This window comes from Cynocephalus volans, chromosome 6, assembly GCF_027409185.1.
Source record: "Cynocephalus volans isolate mCynVol1 chromosome 6, mCynVol1.pri, whole genome shotgun sequence".
In the NCBI taxonomy this organism is placed as follows: Eukaryota; Metazoa; Chordata; class Mammalia; order Dermoptera; family Cynocephalidae; genus Cynocephalus; species Cynocephalus volans.
The window spans coordinates 89,031,444-89,048,707 of NC_084465.1; the positions used below are offsets into that span (position 1 = coordinate 89,031,444).

Genomic DNA, 17,264 nt, shown 5'->3' on the forward strand with positions numbered 1-17,264 from the left:
GCTAACAAATTGTTGCCTGCTACAGGCCTTAGGGGACTAAGTTATTGAAGCTATCAGAATGATTTTCAATTATTTCTATGTAAATAGGTGCTTCTGGAGCTCTTTAGGGTGCTCGAAAACAGTTTGTTCTCATAGATCTTAAACACTGCTCTTGTGGCCTTACGCTGTTAATTGGCATACCCATAGAGGAAGAGGTTTGTTAAATTAAGATAAACTTTAGCTGCTAAATAATTTATCATTAATTCATGGAGTACAAGAACCCAAGTGGATGAGGTTTTTATTTCAACTGAAGTTTGATCTCGTTTTTTTCTTGAAGGCAACTTGTTCACTCCTGCAGGCATTCATTTATCCATTAAATGATATTAATGGCATGCACTGGATGTGCCAGGCACTCACGTCTTACAAGACAGCCTGAGCCACCTTCCAGGAGCTTAGTGTCTGGTAGAGGAGGCCTACAGGTATTTACAGTACAGTACAGTAATGCGTGGTGAGTAGTGACTATGCCCAAGGCATGGCCAGAGACATTAGGGACTAAGAGGGTGGTCAAATAAATCAAACATGGTGAGAAGAGTCCCTAGAAGGAGTGGTGACTGAGTTGCATTTGAAAAATGAATTGGGGTTAGCAAAAACTATTAAAAGAAAAGAGAAGAAGAAAACAAAAAACAAACAAACAAAAGGAAGTGGGATGGGGACGGCAATCCAGGCAGAGAGAAGAGCATGTTAAAGGCATGGAGGTGAAATGGCACATTGTGGATGGGGACCACAACAGCTTAGCCTTTGGAGTTAAGTACAGTGAAAATCATGAAAGGCTGTATCATGCTAGCTTAAACTTGAAGGAGTCTGAACTTGATCTTGAAGGTTATGGGGCAGACTTTAAAGTATTTTCAGTAGGTAAGTGACATGATGAGATGTGTGTTTGGAGCCATTGTCTTAGTGTGGGGGATGCATTGGATGTGGGCCTGGAGATCAATTAGCAGCTATTACATTAATGTTGGGCAAAAGGTCCTTGAACTGAGGCATTGCAAAGGGAATAGAGTTGTGGGTGATTGCAAAGAAAGTGAATCTGAAAGACTTGGTCAGTGTGGATTTAGGGGGCTAGTCAAAGAGAGAAGTCTGGGGAAACTGGGTTCTGGCTGGGGTTGATGGGGAATGCTCTTCACTGAGATGAGGAGCAGAATGATGTGGGGACAGCATGGACTATAAGTGCTCGTGGGACTTCTGGGTGGGTCAATCTAGAGGCCGGATACTTGGGAGAGATGCTGATTGAAAACGTGTCAGGATGAGGTCACCATATAATTGTAATAGGGTGTAAAGAACAGCAGCCTGGGGTGGCTTTCGGGGCATAGCAATGTTTCAGGGAGCAGAGACGGAAGAAAAGTTTGTCATCCACAAAAGAATAGTGATATTTAGCACTCCATCCACATTCAAGATTTTCAGGATTGAAAAAAATATTTGGAGTCTTAGCACTGCAGTGAATTTTGAATGTGCATTTAAAATGCTCTGCTCAAAAAAAAAAAAAAAAAAGGCATTGCTGTGCTATAAGACATTTTTTTTTCCAGCGTGGTTTTAGAATATGTATTCAACCTACCCTTCCCTAGATAAAGATTAGACTTAAGGAGTAATAATAATGGTAGAGTTCAGGAATTCCAACCCATTGAAATGAGGAAAATAGATTCTTTAACTACAGTTTATCATTGTGCTGTCCATTCCTTTTACAAATATTATGAAGTACCTGCTCTGAATAAGTACTGTGAAGTCCTTAGTCACCCTGCTTTTTGCTGAAAAACTACACTGTTAAGGTGTTTACTACTGAGTTCTTAAATTAAGAATTTTTACCTAAAAAAAAATTATTGATTTAGCTTTTCCGAATTGGTTAATGTGGAAAGACATCAGTGCTTTGGGAAAATAAGCGTTTTCCTTTCTATGTAAGAGTCTCCAGAAGGAGTGGTAACTGAATGAAAATTTTCCCAGTACTTTTACCAGTAGTTTATAATTTGATCCACCTACCAAACAGCTGAGATAGGTTGGACAGGCATTATTCCCATTTTCCATGTGTGGAAATGGAGAATCAGCAAATACGTTTATAATTTAGGAAGTGGGTGAGCCAGAATTTACCCTTACGTCTTGTGACCATAAATTCAGTGCTCTTTCTGTGAAAAGGGACACGCTGTTTGAAGTATATATGTTAACAACTGGTCAGTAGTGAACAAATAGGGGAAAAACCCCCTTTTTTCCCCAGAACTATTTGTCATACTGCCATTATCAATTAATAATATATTGAGTGGTCAGGGGTATGTGACATTGTAGTAACTGGATTTTACAGTATTAGTTCAGAAACCTTTTTTTATTTTTTTAATCACAAGTTTGTAGCAAATTGACAAATGTGTTTCCTTGTTTTTTCATTTTTGTTTAATCTGTATGAAGGGCCACTATTTCAGTAACAGGTGCATGTCTTCTACTGTTAATGTGGAACATTGAGCTGTTGGAAATAGTTGATTTCCCTTTTCAGTATATCCAAGAACTTCTGCCTCTTCATGGAAAAGTGGAGCTGCCAATACCCTCTGAAGGAGCGTGGCCTACATGTGACCAGGTTATTGGGAGCTGTCCTCTGTAGTCTGGCTGAAAGGGGACAAGATGACCTGCCCTGTTGTCAACATTCTGTCTTGCTCAGAGTGTAGGTAGGGCTGACTTCTCCATTAGGCAAAGTGCCCAGGGCCCACACTACTTTTAGGGGCCATTAAAAATGTTTTAAGTCCTTTTAAAATCAGAAGAATGAAATGAACTTTTAGGTCACAAGAAGGTTTTAATAGGTAATATTAATATATTCATATTTATACCAGTGTAGTTGTCAAGTATTATTTTTTTTGGTTTTTTTGGTGGAGTAAAGGACCTATGAAGACAAAAGTGCCTACGAGCCATGTGTGTGGGGTTGCGGCTGGGCAAAGTGGTCTTCTCTCCTATTCCCAACTTGTTTGTCTCTTTGTTCATTGATTCATTAATGATTGATTGATTCATTCTAAGAACTGTAGGTGTGTGAAAAATACTACAGCAAAATGAGTTTAAAACACATAGACACACACACACATGCAGTGACAGGAGACTGAGGTGAAAAGCATATATAAGAGCAGAGTGCCTGAGTTTTGCTTGTTTCCATCTCTGGGCAGGGCCTCCTTTATGCCTGACCCCAGTCACACTATATGTAATTAGGAGATATTACAGATACATTGCTTTAAAAATTGTTTTTATAATAACTCATTATTTAGAATGTGCTTCTAAGAAATAATGGCCAAAACATTTAGAGCATCACTAGATTGTTATCCTGTTTTTATTCTGCCTGTTAAATGATTTTAAAGTTACATAATGAAAAGATTTAAAAATAAGGCTTTTGAGGGCCAGCCCGTGGCTTACTTAGGAGAGTGCGGTGCTGATAACACCAAGGCCATGGGTTCTGATCCCTATATAGGGATGGCTGGTTAGCTCACTTGGGAGAGTGTGGTGCTGACGACACCAAGTCAAGGGTTAAAGATCCTCTTACCGGTCATCTTAAAAAAAAAGAAAAAAAGAAAAAAAAAAGACTTTTTGGAAGATTAAGTCATAATTCCTATATACAGAGGATAAGCAGTGGGACAGAAGTCTCGAATGCAAGAACAAAGTGTGTGCTGCCTTAGAAGGTGACACTTGATAAGAAGCAAAAGTTATTTTCAGGAAATGTGGACTGTTTTTCTGCTTTTAAAACATCTGTATTGAAAACTCTCATTTTATTATCTGCATTTTGTTATGTCTATTTTCTTTGTCTAGAAACCCCATGATCTTTCTTATTCTAGAGTGTTTGCAGCCTGCCTCTCAGATGTGCCAAAACAAAGCAGTAAGAGATGCCTGCATTTCAGCCTTGAAGCCCCAATTTTAACAAAAAGTGAAAATATTTAAACTTAGCACATTTATGATCACTGAGTAAATATATTAGACTTTAAAATTTATCATGTCAAACACAGTACTTTTTTGCTGTATGTCTTCATATTTTTAAACTAAACCTATTTAGCAAAGAGCACTTTTTGAAAAGTAGTTTTAAATTTTACCCCATATTTCCTATTCTTATGATTTTTAAAAAGAAACAAACTTATCCACTGTGTATGTTTTCTTTTTTTTTAACCTCTCTAACTTTTACCTATAATACAAGGATATTATGAAAATGAAATGATTTAATGTATGGGAAATATATTTTTAAGATAGAAAAACATTGTGTAAAAGAAGATGTGCATCTTTCCATTGATAAGTTATTTCTGCTTATTCTCGTGAGGCTGGTTGCAGGCAGAAAATCAGTTTCAACGCTCATTGCTTACTTCTCACATGACTGTTGCTAGCATTTGCTATTTGTGTCCTAGGAAGCGATTTACCAGGCAGGGTCTGTAGTTTTAATTTAGAGAGACAAAGAAAGTAAGAAATGACAACTTTTAAAATTTGAGAAAAATATGAACCTATTTTTCATGATTAAAAATGAAAAAGCAGTTTTAGAGTTTATTTTCTTATTTGTCTTCAAATAACCTGTAAGACTATCTAACAGTGTGCCCCACTCAGTTTTGCATTATTTTAAAAATTCCGTTTGTGGCAAAAGTGTTTTCTGGACTTGCCTGTGGTGCCTGATTCATTAACTTTACTTCTTGTTTTTTAAAGGATTACAAACACATTGCTTAAAACTCATTTCGGTTTTGGTTTTAGTACCGTCATATCTCAGCTCTCTCCAATTCTACTTGCAATTCTGAAACATATTTCTTTGTTTATGATGCCATTACAGGAATTTGTAAGTGTCTGGGTTCGAGATCCTAGGATTCAGAAGGAGGACTTTTGGCATTCTTATATTGACTATGAGATATGTATTCATGTAAGTATGCAGTCAATAGTCAATAGAAACAGTAATTTTTAGTGTATGTTTTTTATGAGACACTGTGATATACTTAAAATTTGTAAAAGTTTTCCTGATTTAAAGAACTAAATTTAATGATCACAACTAATGCTTGTATCTTAAATGAAGTAGTAAAACGGTTCCTAAAGTTGAAAAATTACTTATTTGAAATTCTATTGTACTTTTGTTAATGTTAATATTTTAATGTTTTCTGCCTTCATGTATGAAAATGTGAATATATCCAAATTTCATGGTTAAAGAGTATTTATAGCTCATTAATGATATTTCTTTATGATCTGCTGTTGCATATTTCTGGATAATATAATGCCCAAGAAATCTTAAATTTTGAGCGGATGTAGCGTTCTCTGGAAAAGAGGTTTGCAGTGTTTTGTATATAGAATCAGAAAGGAAATGAATATGTGTAATTTCTTTTGTCTCAGTTCTGAGCAATTAATGTGATAAGTAGGCAACTAGAGATGATACACCTTGTTTGGATACTACTGTATCACAGTCTCTTGAACTGTGTAGTGTGTAGTCTTTTGGGATTGTTTTGAACAAGGGTCAACAAACTTTTTTGGTAAACAATAAATATCTTCAGCTTAGTGGACTGATGATGTGGTCTCTGTCGCCACTACTTATTTCTGCTGTTATAGTTTAAAAGCAGCCTTAGGCAATGTACAAATGATCATTTAATCTTCTCATTGTAAATAGCTAAATTGGCATATTGGACACCCAAATACCAGCCATGAAACTTTCTTTTTTCTCCTTCTTTCCCCCTTTTTCTTTCAAGGGTCCCCAAATTAGAAAATAAAATGAAGGGCCGAGCCCGTGGCACACTTGGTAGAGTGCTGCGCTGGGAGCGCGGCGACGCTCCCGCCGCGGGTTCGGATCCTATATAGGACTGACCGGTGCACTCACTGGCTGAGTGCCGGTCACGAAAAAACGACAAAAAAAAAAAAAAAAAGAAAACTCAGAACAGCTTTTTTGATGATCATGTTGCAGGCCATTGCCAGGGTATACTGTATATTTTGATTTTGTTTTGCCTTTATTTGTAAGCTCACACCAGAGATATGTTCTTTGTGGAAAATTATGAGCATATAAGAATAAGCATTTGAAATAAAATTCTTTGGTTGCTTTTCAGCTTTCGCTTTATAAATCTGTGAATTCTTACCACACACACTGTATGGTAGGCATGAAATTTAATTATTCTCAGGAGTTAATGAAAGTATAGATTCTTCTGTGCTATATGAGTATAAATAGTGTGACATGAATTCATAAGTCTCTATCTGGAGCCAGAAATGATGGGTTCCACCAGTATTATTTGGTGGTGTTCTGGCACTTCTCTGAAGTGCTAATAAATTGACAGTGAATACATCTTCTTGGCTTAGTGGATAGCAGAAACAAGCAAATAGATTTAGAGGAACTTAATCAATTAGTGATCTCAGTATTGTCTAATCCGGAAGAGACTTGCGCCTGTCATACAATTAAAAGTAGATGGAGGGCTAGAGAGTTCTAATCGGCCTCTCTTAGATGCTATCCCCATAGAGCTTTGCAGGTAGAGAAGCTGGTGTTTAACTTGTTTAAATTAACCTCAAGGGAAATGATATCAAGCAACTCTGAAATCTTAACATTTACTTGGATCTTAAACTAGAAGACTGTAGAGCTGAGTAGTTCATCATATATACTCTCCTGAACCTGTCCTGCCAGGGAAGGACTTAGACGTGGGTACTTTAAAACATTCTTGGAAAAATAGAAATGAAAGATAATACAAATCTTTCCATGAACTTTTTGAAGTACTCATGTAGAGGGACCTTAGTCTGGTGTAGATTGCAGGCAGATCTTTAGTTATCGACATTCACAGTGATTGTGAGCAGAGAAATTAAAGGTGATTTGAATTGACCCAGCCTCTACCTGAGATGTCAGGAGTCCCTAGTCTGCCTGCAGAGTGGTCTGGTACTCTCTAGGGAGAGGGTAGTAAGAGGATCTCTGTCCAAGCCTCATTAGGGCAGTAATTCAGGTGTGACATGCCCTGCTGTCTTAGACCACAAGGAGCACATTAGAGTGAGGCCCTGGTGTGCTCTGAAATCCGCCCAGAGAATGGTATTGTGCCCCAAGGTCCTTCCAGTGTGTTTTGCTGCCATTGTGTCAAGATTGGTGGGATTTAGACCAGTGGCTACTTTGGGGGTGATTCTCTTAACATGTGCATTCTGAGATTTTCTGAAGTTTATAAAGTTCAGGAATACCAGGAACTGTGCATACATTTCACGGGAACAGGTTAAAAACTAATGCACATGATTAATTAGATTTCCCAAGTAAAACAACTGCTGGGCTTATTAAGTGATAGAATAATACTTTTTGAAATAATACAAATCTTGGGGGCAAAACCAAATTGTTTCTCATTTGGTAATTTAAGTATTATGGAGTAGAATTTTGAAATAAATACAGAAAATAGAGATATTCTTATTTTTAAAAACCAGGAGACACAAATATTTGCTAGTCTCTTGTTTTACCCAAAGGAGAATATTTACCTGTTTCATGATTACCCAAAGGAGAAAGAAGCATTGCAGTTTAGCTTAGGATGGGGATGCTGCAGGTGGCTTTTTCCGTCTGCCTTAGGGTGGCTGGAAGGAAACCAACGTTGAGTAACTGCTACTACTATCAACAGATAACATTTGTCAAGTGCTTATCATCAGTCCTCATAATTACCCTGTGAAATAGATATGTACTAGTTCATCCCTGTTTTTCTATTCAGGAAACTGAAATTTAAGTGACTTGCCCTGTCACAGCAGAGCCAGGACTGGAGTTTGGGTCTACTTGCTCGTCCCCATGCAGCACGCACTGCTCTGTAATGAGGGTCACATTCCCTCCTACATCTAGAGAAGGGAAGTGCTGTCCTCTAGTTAAAAACTGATTTCAGGATTCCCAGCGATTTGTGTGATCTGTAGGGATGGCCACATTGAGGACGTGAAGACCAACGTCTGATGTAACAGTCTGTGAGGTGGTGTCTAATCCCCAGACTCCTCCAACTGTGTGGATGGTGTGAAAGTGCAGTGGGTGACCCTGAGCTCTTCTTGGTCATTTGTACTTTAGGATTTACTTATTTTGTATGATTCATCCTTGAAAGCAATGCTCATAGTTTGGTGAGCAGGAGCCTTCTTCAGGACCCAGGGACTGGCTGGTCACACCTTGCCCCAGGACAACACTGCTCATTGCTGTCATCCCAGCTGTCTTCAGGGCTCTTATGTTGGTGGGTTACATGCAAGATTTCAGAGTACTGGCATAATGTAAATATATTTCTGGTGGTCTCTGTAGAGTGAATATTGGAATCGTATTGCGAGTTATAGATATAAGAAAGGCATTATTTCCTCAGATGAGGCTCATATTTTTCTATTTTTCTGTATAGACTAATAGCATGTGTTTTACAATGAAAACGTCCTGTGTACGAAGAAGATACAGAGAATTTGTGTGGCTGAGGCAGAGACTCCAGAGTAATGCACTGCTGGTGTAAGTGATTTAAAGATTATATTGAGGAGACTTTGTTACTATATTCAATATTTAAAAATTTATATGCATTAGGATATATAAGATAGGAAGGATTTTATAGGGTTTCTTCTTGATTGCAGTATGTAACTTCAGTTAATTTTGTAGTTACTGCATCTGAATTTCAAATTTATCACTTGAATTTTACCGACTTTTATGGGTATTGACCATGAAAGACCTCAGAAATGTTTAAAGATGGGTATTCCTTTAAGTTAACTGATTTCCTCTTACTCTTATTATAAACTATGTAATATATAATGATAATTATATAATAGCTATGTGATAATTATCATCATGCATAATTTGCCTTCATTTTGAAGGATTTCTTTAAACTACTTTGATTTTATCATTTTAAAATGTGTTGGTTTTTTCCTTTCCCATAAGACAACTGCCAGAACTTCCATCTAAAAATCTGTTTTTCAACATGAACAATCGCCAGCACGTAGATCAGCGTCGTCAGGGTTTGGAAGACTTCCTCCGAAAGTAAGTGTACAGAAACTCTTGTGTCCAGAGAAGAGATGTGAGCAAAGGGCTTTGCAAGAGCTGAGCGACCATGTGGGAGAATATTAGTTTCTGAAATGCTAATAATCTGCTCAGGAGCGAATCTCAGTAGTTCATTCCCTATGTTAGAGCACCATCTTGTGGTCACATCATATGGTACATATTCAGGACCAAATCTTCTAGAAGGAAAACAATTAACTAACTGAGTCAGGTAATAAATACATGGTCCCTTAAGCTATAAAGCAGATCCGAATTACTTGAGAGTTTAGCTAACAAAAGTAAAATTTGCCAGGAAACAAATGTGCCTTATCGTAAAAAGGCATTTCTTTCTTTCTTTCTTTTTTTTTTTAAAAGATGACCGGTAAGGGGATCTTAACCCTTGACGTGGTGTTGTCAGCACCACGCTCTCCCAAGTGAGCTAGCCGGACATCCCTATATAGGGATCTGAACCCGTGGCCTTGGGGTTATCAGCACCACACTCTCCCAAGTGAGCCACGGCTAGCCCTAAAAAGGCATTTCTTAAAAACTGTTTTCATTTATGACATTTAGGATTGACAGACCAAAATCAGCTCTACGATGGGCTGCTAATACCCTTCTGAATTCCTCTAAATGGACAGTTCAACTCTAATATTTGGAAGGAATGTTTATAAAGGAGTATTTGGTGGCATTTGAATAGTCTCGGTGGGTTATTAACTCTGGATTACTCTGCGACGGTGGGTACTGCAGTTAAAGCTGCTTGAACTCACACTACTGTGATTTCCCTTCTTTCCTCACTCTTTGGGATGCTAGAATACCTATTCCACAGGAGGCTGTGTAGCATGTTAATTTGCACACAGACTCTGAGGCCAGGCTGCATGGGTTCAAATCCTGGCTCTGCCCCTTTATAAATTGGGGGCTTAGGCAAGTCTTTTCCCTCCTCTGTGCCTGTGTTTTCCCATCTATAAAACTGAGCAATGATAGCACCTGTCTCATAAGATTGTTGAGGATTATCTAAGTTAATGAATGCAGAGCACTCACAACAGTGTCTGGCATATATATGTTGGCTGTTATTTAATGCACTTATACATGAAATAGCTTTGAGCTTATTTTTCTAATTTCCCATTTTATATGTATATAGGCTGAGTCATATGACTACTAGTTAGTGGCAGGGCCCAGTCACCTGGACTCTCATTCTTTTTTTAATAGCTTCAGGATCTGAAGTCATCTCCTTTTGAGTTCACTAAGTAGGACCTTAGAGCTAGCCTGAAAAAATATATTGCCTTCTCCCCACATGGCTCACTAGAAAAGGGTTTGGGTATTAAGTATGCACATGAATATTAATATCTATTTCTATTAGGTTAACTTAGTGCCTTACCTTTGAAGGGGTCATAGAGATATACAGAAAGATCCAAGATTATAAACTGAAGGAAGGCGGGGAAGGAAGAGAAGCCTGAGGGATAAAAATGACAAGAGACCCTAAGAACTGATTAGCGGAGACAAATCCTCTGAAAACATTCCAGTGGTATTCTTTTGGGTATGACAGAACAAAGATCTAGTCAAGTTTTTTCTGCCCTTTCCCTTTGGGAACAAGCTGTGATCTTAATTATCACTTCTACGAGGCCCAGGTGGCTGATGCATCTCAAGTTTGCAGAGCAGCCTGTCACTCCAGATGCTGCTCTGGGGATGCTGCGGCCTGGCCATCTCCAGTGAGGCCTGGCAGGGGTGGCTGAATCCCACAGTCCCTGCCAGCACTGGGGAGCTGCCTTGTCTTCTGTAGAGAAGTCACCTTATTTGAGGTCAAAGGATAGCACATGTCTCTGTATTTGTGTTGCTAGTTAAAGGAAGGGCATGCATTTTTGACCAGGAATTACTCCATTGTTTTGAACATAAGCTTTCCTTCCACAGAGGATCTACCAAAATTAATGACCCAGTGAGCGTTATTCAGCCATAGCAGGGTTATGCTTACATTAGGTTATTTTTGCACAATGTATTGTTTGGCTGTTTGCTTGTCATATTTGATGCAGATATCATAGTGGAAAGTGTCCTGGTTCAGGGACTCATTGAAAAGCTGGGTTTCAGGTCTCCCATGAATCTTGACTCCCAATTTTTTTCTAGCTACATGACCTTGGAAAGGTCATTTAATTCCTTTTAGCCCTGGTTTGCTATAGATGGGATAATATAACCCATGCATTGCCGATCTCACTGAATCGTGTTGTTCAGATGATGGCTTGGAAAGGACCCTGGAAACCATGCAGCAATCCTTCATTCAACAGATATTTATTAAGTGACTGCTTTGGGCTGGGCTGTGTACCGGGAGGATAGGACTGGACAAAATGGACACAAGTCTTTGTTCTCTTGAAGCTTCCATTCTAGCGGGAAGAGCTATATGTGGATCAAGGGCTATAGCTTAATTCATTAAAATTGGATCTGTATTACATCCAGAAGTCAAATCATGGAACAGACACTGGGTTCTCTTGTGATATTATTTGTCTCACTATGGCATGTGGACATTTGTCTCCAAGCTAATGAGTTTCACTTTAAAGATGAAAGCTGCTGCTTCTATGTGGTTTATGCCTGAAGGAAGCAAGGAGTCTCTAATACCACACTGTCGCTTCAGGCCTCCCTAAACTCTGTGGCCTCCCTCATCTTCCCCACTCTCCTTTCTGTGTCCCTCAGATTCTGATGTGCAGCTTCCTGTTCTTCGTCCTTTGTGTAGAAGTAGCAACCTGCCTTCCATGTCATTGCCCCTGGTGCCCTTCCCCCACTCCAGCCCAAGGCCAGTTTGGGAAACCAAATGCGACATGCATCTCAGCACTGTGTCCAGCTTGACGTCCTCTGAGGCTCCACTTGTTACCCGTTAAGTAGGGCGACCCATCAATAGCTTGTATCTTGTTTGTAGAGGAACTTTAGGAACCACAGCATTAAAACGTGGAATATACTTACACTGTAGATTTTTAGCATGTATTTTTAAAATTTGGTTTTTTAAATTATAAACTAGAGGGGCCGGCCCGCGGTGCTGATAACACCAAGGCCCCGGGTTCGGATCCCATATAGGGATGGCTGGTTAGCTCAGTGGGTGAGCGTGGTGCTGACAACACTAAGTCAAGGGTTAAGATCCCCTTATCGATCATCTTTAAAAAAAAAAAAAAAAAGTTATAAACTAGAAGCACTATATACGTTCAAACCCTATGAAACCAAAATGTCTTCCTGTATGTGTGTTTGTGTATATGCTGTTTTTTTTTTTTATTTTAAAGTTATTTGTGAAATAACATATTTAATAGAGAAGTACATATCCAGGCTGATCTTTGTTGAGTAATTAGTAAATTGTTTCTTTGAGTGACAAATAAGAATAATTTCTACCATTTATGGAACACTTGCTACATGTTTGTTTCAGTACTTACAATAATCTTAGGATTGGGTATTATCACAATTTTATAGATAAGGAAACTATAGGAGAGGTGGAGGTACTGTATTAATCCCAGGAACTGGCAAATAAACACTAGCTAAATTTGGTCAGTATTACTGAGGTTTTTCAAATATATTCATTTTTCTTCAGGCTTGATTATAATGTCTCTTTTGTATTCTTTCCCCTGACTAATTATAAATTGAAAGTCACTTCTAATAGTTATGGGAAGAGAAAATTATAGACTAAAATTATAAACTTTGTTGGTAAGTTTCCAACTAGGAATAACGGGATTCCTACTAATTTTTTAGGTTTGAGTGGGATTTTAGATTTGAATGGGATTTTCAGTTTAGGTCTGAATAGGTTTATTAATGAATGGGATCCAACTTTTCTTTTTACTGAATTTATCCGATTAATATAACCACATTTATCCTACAATTTAGACTTTTGTGTTATAGTTTTATATTTCTTAAAAATTTAAGGACTATGAAAGATTTTTACAGAAAGCTACCATTGAAACATTATAGCAGTTTTAAACACACAATTTTAATAAGTCTTTGTGTTCAACAGAGGGCACTACAGCACAAATCATGAATGTCTTGAATGAGGATTTATAGGTTTTATTTATTTTTCATGGTTAGAGGCAAACAGGCTGAGTTAAAAAAACTTTTTTTTCTTCATCAAACTGCTAACCTTCCACACATTATACAGATATGTGTGTATTGATATATATATATATGTGTGTGTGTGTGTATATATATATATATCATTATATTGGATGACCCAGGACACCCTTAGTTAGGATTAAATGATTTTGTGTAGCTATATGTTGTTCTCAACTAAACCAATATATAATTCACCTAATAAAATGATGTTGAGGGAAACCAGATTTTCATCTGTGTTCAATTCAGGGAAAAAAGAGGTTTTGCTTTGTTTAGTTTAAAGTTGTTATGGGAAAAGAATAACTTTTGATTTACATTTTAAATATCTTTTCAGAAATTCCTTTAAAATTCTCGGGTCTATATTTTGTTCCTTTTATAATGGCTTGAAAATCATGTATTTATTTTTATGGAGGCTTCTCAAATAACATTTTATTGACTGTTTTACAAAGTACTCCACATTAAATTTGAAGTTGATTTTCTGCATTAGATTTGTTTGTGGAAAATGTGGCACAAATATGACTAAGGAAAAATAGGATTTAATATTATGATGATGGCAGTCTCAATACTCTGATATATAGTAAACCAAATAGTACTCAAAGTGAGCTAATTATGCTCACTGAACCAGATGGGAAAACATTCCCCAAATTTTGCATTTTAATTTCCAGAATGAGATATCTGACCGCAAAACAAAAAGCATAAATACATATAAAAACTTATGTTTGCTTGTTTAAAACTCATACCCTTGGAGTATGATGACATAAAGTTAGCCAGTGAGACACAGAGATTCCAAAAACCAAAACCGGGCTGAGCGGCAGACACACTTTTTGAACCCTGGGCCTGTGTGAGTGTTTACTCTCTTCCCGGCCACATCCTTTTTCCACTTTTGAATTGTGAGCTGGGTGGGCCTGCCTCCCTCTCTTCACCTGCGTGTCCTCCAGATGGCAGTCTTAAGCAGAAAAGAAAAACACTGGGAAATAATGAGTCTAATGTACAATAAAATTGGAAATTGAATTATAGCTCAAGAAAAAGGACAGTAGCCTTGAGGTCCCGATCAACCTGGACTCTGATCACTCTTGTTTGCTGTACCCATGTGTTAGGTTGCTAGCAAGTTAATAACAGCGCGTGAGCAGTTCAAGGCTCAGTAGAATTGCTTTAGACATGAAATAAAGCTAAAATGAATTTGTGTCCAATATCATTGGCATTAGTGCTCATTACTTTTGTGGTGTAATGCCTCAAACCATCTAAAATCAATTTTAAAGATTACCCATTATTTTATAAAGAAAATAAAACACATTTCCAACAGAAACAAAGCAGTGAGTCCTATGAACAGTTACTGTACTATGGTTGGCAGGAAACCACTGACAGAAGGCCACAGGAAATGCTCTGCTCAAACTTCACAGCAAATCCAAGATAATATTAATGGGTTTTTGCTATGTAACTCTTCTCTTAATTTGAAATATTTAAAACAAGAATAATAAAAATTTGTAAATGTAAGGAGTGAATCTTGAAGAGTAGTAAAAGGGATTTACTATTTGGCTACTTGTACTTGGTAAATTAATCTTTATCATGTGACATGGTCATCTGGGAGAATCCAGGGCAGAGGACACAGGAGGACAGGAAGTATTTAGTAGCTTTGCTTGAGATAGTGTTATAAAAGCACAAAGGTTTTACTTTTCCTTTTAGTAGACCAGTAAAGAATATTTTCTCAAACTACATTTGTAAGCCTATTGAATCAAAAGTGACAGCTAGATTTTGTTTTTTTTTTTTGTTTGGTGTATGAAGAACCGAACCCTTAACCTTGGTGCTACCAAGCTGCTCACTAACCAACTGAGCTAACTGGCCAGCCCCTTAGATTTTGGTTTTGATACACTGTACATCTTTAGACATTTACCTCCTTGAAAAAATGATCGTTTTATTTTGAAGAAAAGGATTTGGTGTTCTAATGACCTTGGATTTTAACTAAATTGTTATTAATGGCCAAAAGAGATTTGCTTTTCTAATTGTTTGTATAAACATGCAGAATATAAGGTAGGGTTCTTTTGGTCTGAAATACATGATCTATTTTTCACAGATCTCTACATGAAAAATCTCATGTTAGGCAAAACTGTACTTGGGTTTTAGTGTTCTAGTTTTGTACCCTACGTTTGGTCTTAGTGTCTGCTGTTATATCATTATTGAACTATTTAGAGAGATTGAATTATCATAGTCAAAATCTTTGCTAATAAGATAAAACCAGTTTTTGCTTAAATATAAGAGTATAATTTGACTTAATTTCCTATTCTAAGGCATGAATTTCAGAAAAAACATCCACAGACAATATGAATCTGAGCATGTGTAAATTTTGCTACAGGATAGTTTTTAATCCTCTGTTTAGTTCTGATGCACTGGTTGAAATCTGTACTATCTTTGTAAACTTTGATCTTGAATGTGGGAAGAGCAGTATGTACTTATCACAAAATTATCATATTTTAATTGTATATATGGTAAAATTGACTGGGATCATTTTTATTTCGTTGCTTATTTTGACAACAGAGATGCAGTGCCGCTGAAGATTTTGGGGAAATTTCTAGTCAACCTTAAGTATTCAAAAAAAGGTGCCTCTCAAGTGATCTCTATTAAACACGTACTTATGTACATAGCATACTTGTAAAGTTTTAAAATGTGGAACATGCTGAGAAATGTATTGACTTTTTCATGTAATTTTTAATAGTAGTTGAAAGTTTTGATATTTCATGACAGCCTATCTAATAAAGATCACTGAATTGACAGGCTGCTGGCAGTAAATTTTTTTTAAGTAGAATGAATTTCTATGACTATATAAGCAAAATATTTCCATAATTAATCCACATGGTCATAACAGATGGTTAAATTGAAGAAATGTCCTTGAAGTTATTCTTTTAACAGATGTTCTTAACTATGAGCTTCATGTTTTCACCCACCTAAATTTCTAAATAATTGAATAAAAGTTAACATATGCTTTCATCCCTTTAATGGGCAGAGCCCATAATTGATGCAAAGTTCACCATAGTAGAGAAATTACTTTGGAGGTACATTTCTAATGTTTTTCTCTCTCCTACCATAACTGTCCGTTCCTGTTCACCGATTATTTTTCCTTTTTTCTTTTACATAGAGTCCTCCAGAATGCACTTTTGCTTTCAGATAGCAGGCTTCACCTCTTCTTGCAGAGCCATCTGAATTCAGAAGATATTGAGGCATGTGTTTCTGGGCAGACTAAGTACTCTGTGGAAGAAGCAATTCAAAAGTTTGCTTTGATGAATAGACGTTTCCCTGAAGAAGATGAAGAAGGAAAAAAAGAAAATGATATAGACTATGATTCGGAAAGGTATTTCCTTGCATTTTGATTTAACGTATACGTATTTATATAACACAGTGCACATATGCATGTATGTAGATATATACGCACACTTCACTTTTTTGTTGATGTAATACTAAGATAATGAAAAAATTAATTGACTGAGATTTTATTGAGCTGTGACAGCTCATCATAGTAGTCTTCACACACCTCCACGCTGAATTAATGAATGCAGTAGAAATTCAATTATCTGCATTCTGATTATGTGACTTTCATTTAGTCAGACTTGAATTATTCGCGTTTAAATTATCTAGCTAAAAAAATATCCAACTGCACTCCAAATGGCTAATTAAAAGTCCAAATTTCCTGTCTCTCTTTGTGACTGGAGATAATTAAAGTTCTCCTCTGTTACTCAGGCTTTGAGTGTGTTGTGAAAACCAATTTCCTCTTTTTATTATTTTCCCCCTCTTCTTTTCCAGTTCATCCTCTGGGCTTGGACACAGTAGTGATGACAGCAGTTCACATGGATGTAAAATAAGTACCGCTCCTCAGGAATCCTGAAAAATAATTCTAAGGTTACTATTTTAGGAATAGCAAATTATGTCCAGTCTTAGAGAAGAAAGCTTGCTAATAATATATTCTTACCTAAAGCTCACTGTCATGATAGTAGTTATTTAAATTCTTAAAGACATTGTGCTATTAGTGGTGGTTTTATGTTGTCTTATTTTAGCCACGCTTCTGTGTATAGCTGAAAGCCTGTGAATGCAATACTATCCTTTATAGGCAAACTGTTAGTAAACAAGATTCTGCCCTGAAATGAAATTATTTATATGTTTAAAAAAACCTAGTTGGTTTTATTCAATTTTAAGACAGGTAAATAGGTAGTATTTAAAATCAAGATGCAGCATTCCTTCTTGTATCAATGAGACAGTGTTATGATAAACACAGAATACATGATGTTGTAAC

General features: G+C 36.9%; 1 protein-coding gene across 1 annotated transcript; it reads left to right on the plus strand.

Annotated features, from left to right (window-relative positions):
* Positions 1-356: 356 nt before the first annotated feature.
* On the plus strand, positions 357-16,859 carry SNX10 (sorting nexin 10). Its single transcript, XM_063100892.1, has 6 exons — positions 357-458; positions 4,793-4,879; positions 8,304-8,404; positions 8,825-8,923; positions 16,116-16,328; positions 16,778-16,859. Exons 1-6 carry the CDS (start codon positions 357-359, stop codon positions 16,857-16,859), a joined length of 684 nt encoding a protein of 227 aa, XP_062956962.1.
* The last annotated feature ends 405 nt before the right edge of the window (positions 16,860-17,264 follow it).

What these genes read in the sequence shown, in the direction of transcription:
- SNX10 (XM_063100892.1), top strand. Translation starts at nt 357, where the DNA reads ATGATATTAATGGCATGCACTGGATGTGCCAGGCACTCACGTCTTACA. An exon ending in CTGGTAGAGGAGGCCTACAG is followed by an intron (nt 459 to 4,792) that starts GTATTTACAGTA and finishes ATGCCATTACAG; the next exon opens with GAATTTGTAAGTGTCTGGGT. An exon ending in ATAGACTATGATTCGGAAAG is followed by an intron (nt 16,329 to 16,777) that starts GTATTTCCTTGC and finishes CTTCTTTTCCAG; the next exon opens with TTCATCCTCTGGGCTTGGAC.